At 36.4% G+C, this 6,407-nt stretch overlaps 1 protein-coding gene across 1 annotated transcript; it reads left to right on the top strand.

Annotated features, from left to right (window-relative positions):
* The first annotated feature begins 306 nt into the window (after positions 1 to 306).
* On the top strand, positions 307 to 5,167 carry LOC122016263 (telomere repeat-binding protein 5-like). Its single transcript, XM_042573499.1, has 10 exons — positions 307 to 566; positions 1,247 to 1,392; positions 1,471 to 2,302; positions 2,448 to 2,585; positions 2,744 to 2,806; positions 2,938 to 3,017; positions 3,529 to 3,773; positions 3,863 to 4,183; positions 4,280 to 4,343; positions 4,573 to 5,167. The coding sequence occupies exons 2-10, from the start codon at positions 1,297 to 1,299 to the stop codon at positions 4,762 to 4,764; spliced, it is 2,031 nt and encodes a 676-aa protein (XP_042429433.1). The 5' UTR covers positions 307 to 566; positions 1,247 to 1,296; the 3' UTR covers positions 4,765 to 5,167.
* Positions 5,168 to 6,407: the final 1,240 nt, after the last annotated feature.

Here is a 6,407-nt window from a genome sequence, read left to right as displayed (position 1 = left end):
TTTTGGATCCGGAAGGAGAATACCGGATAAGAAACGGGACCGTTACCCAGTTCTCCCATCTCCAAATCGAAATGTGTCCGTCGTTTTGTGCTATATTAAATTTTGAAATAAAATGGAGGATCAACAACTGGCGGATAATTGCGTCAATCGTATGAAGGGCTTACACTGTTGGATCCGGATAGTAGGACACGTGGGAAGACGAACGGGTCGAGTGACCGGTTATAGGATGTGAATCCGTGTGCGGTCACCGGATGAGCCGGTGGGCGTGGGAGGGAGTCAAAAACGTTCTAATGATTTTAAGCCAAAATGGGATGGTTTACAGGGGGTTTTTAGCCATCAGAGAGAGAGAGGGAGAGGGAGGAATCGAGCGTTTCTTGGGAGGAAGGAACAAGGGGTTGAGGAAGGGAATTTGGTCGCCAATTCGTGGTTTGGCCTCTCGTGATCCTCCGATCTCGCCTCCGCTTGAGCTGGGACAAAATTTAGTGCGAATAGCTATATTTTCTCGGCGATCTCTTCGGAATTGGAGATCCTTAAGCTGAGAGCGTCGTTCCTCGTCGTCGCCACAGGTGATTGGATCCGTCTCTGCTCCATTTCTCTCTAGTGTGGTTTTTCTGATGGTTTATCGAGTGCGGATTCCTGCCTTCTTCTTTGATCATGGCAAATATGTTGTTTTGTGTCAGGTTTATGTTCCATCTTGAATTGATTTTGTTACTTCTTCTCTTTTTTTTCCTGGCCTGATGTCGTCGTTTTTTCATAGACAATCTGAATTTCTCTGCGAAAAGCTTTGCCATTTCCGTCAAAATTCGGTGGCTTTCCTTTCCTATCTGCTCACGCAATTAGACCCGAGGAGCCGAAAAAGAAAAACTTAAACCTTTATTTAGTATTTTTCTGTTTCTTGTGGTTTTGGATCTGGAACCTGAAATGCTTCCGCCTTACGGTTCTCTATCCTTGTGACATTCATCTCATTTTTTTTATTTTTTTTGGATCGCTAAAATTTTCTTGGGGTTGGATATTTATTTATTTATTCTCGTTTTAATCTACATGTAGTCGTGCTTTGTGGTAATTACAAGGAATTGCTTGGCGCATTTGAACCTTAAAGTCGGCAATCAAATTTCATTGGGAGTTGAACGTGGATTATTAAATTTTAATCTTAATTTGTTTTCGTGAACCACCAAGTTATTCGATCATTGAATTTCATAAATTTTAGCCTGCCTGAAATTTTGTTGTTTCCTTTTTTTTGTGACAGATTTAGGAAAGAATGGTGCTTCTTTTTTGAAATTGCTGCGCCTACTTGTGATGAATCTTTCGGGTTTGGTGGTTCAGAACGGGATGCCAGGCGAATCAAGTGCTTATGCAGCCCCTATGGTGCCACATTTTCCCAAATCAGCTAGGGTATGCTTACAAATCCAAATTTCATATGGTGAGCTCGGATCTATATTGTTGATCTAACTTTTGCATGTTTTTCGACAGGGGAAGCGTTCAGCAAGAAAGAAGACTGAGGATCAGCAGATGTGTGCAATCGATTTGCTTGCCAATCTAGCAAGCAAATTGTTGTCAGAAAGGGAAAATTTGCCAAGTCCAAATCACAATATTCAAACATCTTCCCCTGTTTCAGTACGTGGTACGGTTAAATTAGAGAAAATTGATGCACAGAAATTGGTAAAGTTTGAGGCTTGTGATCAGCTAAGTTGTAACGAAGATCCACATTGTCACAAAAAATTCCTAAAAGGGAAGACAAATGACTTGTGCAATCATTCAATGGCCTCACAAGCCACGCCACCAGAGGATGCTATTACCCAAGAACAGAAGTTGATTGGTAAGAAAGCAAAAAGTGTGCATGGTTCCTACGTCGTTTCTCAGAAATGTGGTGCAGAGAAACTTGATTCTAGTACCATAGTATTGCATGACCTAAAAGAAGTCAAGAGCAAGGCAACATTCCGAGCTGAACAAATGGACAGAGATGTAAAAGATGAGAAAGATTTATACAGGAATAGTGCTGACAATCGAAAGAATTATTATGAAAATTTTGCTGCTTTAGTTAGCTCCGACAACAATTGTGATATTCCCTCGAACATGAACAGCATTCGCCGGAAGCTCTTCATTCCCAAGCAGGAAGATCATGTGGATCCTGCTACAGATAAAGATGATGAGAATTCTTCAGAATGCAGTCAATATGTTGTTGCTACCAAGACCTCTAGGTTTCAGCACACAGGTGATAGCCATAGGATAAGAAAGCTTTTAGCATCTAGATTGAGGAAAGTAGCTCCAGCAATATCACAGGATGGAAAGAAAGCTAATTATGGTACGCCAATCACTCCCTTCAATTATCCCATAACTTATCAAACAAATACTCTTGTTATTGTTAAGCTCATGTGTTTCTACGTTTTTTGTTTCCACAATGCAAATCTCATGCATTTCAGCATTGATTTTTTTTTTTTTCACTTCAGATACAGAAAACAAGACTTCTTTACCTGGTAAGAAAATTGATTATTCACGTCCAAGAACATTGACGAACCCCTTCAGGAAAAGAAAATTGTTTGATCATTATTCTGCGTCAGCTTCTGATGGAGGGATTTATTGCGAAGGTGTGACAATTTGTCTTGTTGAAAGGATGATATCTATTTAGAAACAAATGACCATATGACATATCGTTTGATTGTTTGTAGATTTAAGTTGGTTAATATCTACATGAATACTTCCATTTAGGATTGGGTGTTAATAAATATTATTTTTGTTTTTACAGCAAAGGATGAATGGTCTTCAACGAAAGTAAGCAAATCATGCAATAGTTCTTCAGACTACCATGGTAAGCAGTGGAATGGCTAAACCATGTGCCATTATTGGTGTTTCATTTTCCTTTATTTTCGTTCCTTTAATTTCAATTCTGATATGGGTAGGTCCTAATGGGTCTTTTATTTTATTTATCCTTTTATTTAGTTAAATTGAGGATCAAGTCTTTTGAGGTGCCAGAACTTGTTGTTGAGGTTCCTGAAACAACTACTGTTGGTTCGCTAAAGGTATACAATTATTTCAACCCCATTATAATACTTCCATCTCAGTAGTATGTATGAGATTGTCATCAAACCCAAACAGTTGGAACAAACACACGGTTTGATCATAATCATGATGTTGTGCATGTGAGATTATGCGTGCAATTGATTATACAAAAGATGGCGGTGTATTTTCCTTTAAAATTTGCTTGATTCTAGGGTTTAACCCATTTTTTATTTGTTAAAACTAGTAGTTGAACATTTTGATTATTACTTTATCGTCATATTGCCCAAGCATGTGTGCTTAGTGTTGTTGGTTCAATGCATCACAGACTCACTTTCTGATATTTTAGAAACCATTATATTTATTTCTACTTTAACCCAGCATTATCCATGCATGTGCGCAATTATATTAGTCTGTTTTAGTCCCTAACCCATTTACAGTATTTGCTTTTATTCTATTTTTGTGAATGCCAAAGTTGTTGAGCAACAGATTTAATGTTTTTTCCTCCATGCCACGTGTTGATATGTTATGCAGAGGACGGTTTGGGAGGCTATAACTACTATCCTTGGAGGCGGGTTGCATGTTGGTATTCTTCTTCAAGGAAAGAAGGTTGCAGATGATAGCCAAACCTTGCACCAGGCTGGAATTTTGCATAGCGACAAGTTAGGTGATTTGGGCTTTATGTTGGAGCCCAATAATAGACATGTTCCAGAAGAACTGACATGCTCTAAAGACCCTCATCTTCTAAGTCTGGGTTGTTCTCCTTATCAACTAGACAGGTAAGTGAAGTACATAGTTGATTTTGTCTTCTTTTGCCTATACTGTTTAATAAAGTGTATCACTGTCTATTTGTTTGTGCTTTTGATAGATTTCCACCTGTAGTTCCTTCTGCCATAGATCAATTGGGAAATGAAGCTACTCAAAAATGTGCAAAGGCCTCTCCTGAGAGTGGTCATGATTCAATTCAGTCACAAACCAATGCGTCATCACCTGAAAAGCAAACTGCCAGTACACTACCTCTGGTTGCAATGCCACAACCACTAAATGTGGAAGCAATGGCCATTGTTCCTCTTCCTAACAAGCCTAAGATCAAATCATGTCAAATTGCTCAACGTCGAGTTCGAAGGCCATTCACTGTTGCTGAAGTGGAAGCCCTCGTCCAGGCAGTGGAAAAGCTTGGTACAGGAAGGTTCGTTTTGCTTGTGAAAACTGATGCTATATATTTGGTTACTGCAAGCATGCTCTCTTATGGGCTTCTCTGGTTCATTTATTTATTTATGTTTAGGTGGAGAGATGTCAAACTTTGTGCTTTTGAGAATGAAAAGCACCGGACATACGTTGATCTAAAGGTACTTACACTAAACTTGAGTGCTTAATTTCCAAATTATTTATTTCTGAATCTGTGTTCCTTGTTGTCTAATGCATCAGTGCCTCTTCTTACGATCAAAATTTAGACTAATCGTGACTGCTATAAATTATCAAGAAAACATAAGATTGTAATCTATCCATTTTTGTTGGGAAAAAAAAACATCTATACGACGGACAAGCTAACCTTGCTGACTCCTCTGATTGACGCAGGATAAATGGAAGACATTGGTACACACAGCCAGGATTTCGCCGCAACAAAGAAGAGGAGAACCTGTCCCTCAAGAGCTTTTAGATAGGGTTCTGTTAGCCCATGGCTATTGGTCCCAGCAACAAACCAAGCTTCAGGTGAAATCGCTTCCCGCGTCTGAGACTCTCTTACTCCTCTCATACCCTCGGAAGTAGAAACCATTTGATTCATGTAGATAAACAGATTCTACAATTTTTTTTAAAAAAAAAAAAAGGGGAAAAGGTTAAATAGCCGATAAAACTCTTTGACCTTCAATCACCATACCGTCATTCTTCACCACTATTCTTTCACGCGGAAGTTCTTTAGGAAGAATAAGGAAATGAAGATTAGTTTTTTCTTCGATTGTATACGATAGACAATGATCCAGGAAAACAGCATTGATTGTGCAAAAGAAACAAGGTAGTCGTGTCACTAACCGGTGACTTCTCATTTGTTTAATTCATTCTTTTCCGTGGAGTCTGCTTGTGCCTTGAAGATGCCGAGCTTACTTCTTTTATTTGCTTCTCTTTCAATGTTGTATTGATTAACTGTTTTTTCTTATTCACAATTCACCCTTTACTTCATGTAACACATGATTCATTTATAACATTTATTTGATGTTGTGAACTATGCAATTTAATGTTGAGATTAAGTGCTATTTACTTCGGTGAAATTACTGAATGGATCCATCAAGTTGATAAATAATGAAATTGCTTCTGTGAGATTGGAGTTGTATACTTGGTATTGAAATTTGGGATTATTAATTGCTAATCTTATTGCACTGGACACTTGTGGGTTAGTATGCATATCCAATAGAGTATTTGATGTAGGGGTGTCAAAAATAAATCCGATCTAATGATCTAATCTGAGTCGATCTGAAAAAAGTTAGGTTTGGATTGGGTATTTTTGGATTTGGGTTAAAGGGTTTTGGGTTGAAAATTTTTAGATTGGATTCGGATGGATATGAATTTAGAGTTTAGTAGATTTTTTGAGGTTAAATTAAATTTTATTTAAAAAATTAAGATAATTCTACGTATATTAATATCAATGTAGTATGATAATGATAAAATATTAAGATAAAAATAAAAAATTATAGGAAAAATAGTAAAAAAAAAATCATTTTAAAAAAATCATGAATCTAATTTTTGGATTGAAAAATTATATGAAAAATTATTAAAAAAAAGTCATTTTCAATTAGATTTTTGAATTGGGTTCGGATTGATCGGATTTGGATTTAGGAGCTTCAGGTTGGGTAAAAAAAATTTAATCTGATCCGAAATTGATTTGAGACCCTTAATGTTTGGTTATATTATTTTTGTCATTATCCATTGTAACTTTTTTATATTAAAGATACGTATACGTTATTTCAACCGTCGAGTGTAAGTTGTTTATACTAAAGATACGTGGATGTAGAGGTGTAAATGAGCTAAGTCGCTCGTGAGCTATTCGAAGCTCGATTCGATAAAAATTCGTTTGAGCTCGTTTAATGAGGCTCATTAAGATAAACAAACCAAGCTCAAGCTTCACAATATTCGGCTCGTTAGCTCGTGAACATGTTCGTTAAACTCATAAATCAACTTTTAAATAAAAAAATAATAATTTTGATATTAAATTTATAGATTTTACACTCTACTTATGAAAAACTTAGACAAATATATTAAATTTATTTATTAGAATAAAATTATAAATTTTAACCAGAATATTATAATTTTTAAAAAATATATAATTAAGTTTTTAATGAATATTTAAATTTATAATTTATATTTATTAAACTCGTTTAGGTTCGATAAAAGCTCGAATAAACTCGTGAGCCATGAAT

Source organism: Zingiber officinale, chromosome 8B (genome assembly GCF_018446385.1).
Source record: "Zingiber officinale cultivar Zhangliang chromosome 8B, Zo_v1.1, whole genome shotgun sequence".
Lineage (NCBI taxonomy): Eukaryota > Viridiplantae > Streptophyta > Magnoliopsida > Zingiberales > Zingiberaceae > Zingiber > Zingiber officinale.
Note: the sequence above shows the minus strand (reverse complement) of the source record. Positions and strands in the feature narration are given on the sequence as shown.

Coding starts and splice junctions, on each gene's coding strand:
- LOC122016263 (XM_042573499.1), top strand. CDS start 1,297: ATGAATCTTTCGGGTTTGGTGGTTCAGAACGGGATGCCAGGCGAATCA. Junction 1,393..1,470: donor ATTTTCCCAAATCAGCTAGG/GTATGCTTACAA, acceptor GTTTTTCGACAG/GGGAAGCGTTCAGCAAGAAA. Junction 3,018..3,528: donor CTACTGTTGGTTCGCTAAAG/GTATACAATTAT, acceptor TATGTTATGCAG/AGGACGGTTTGGGAGGCTAT.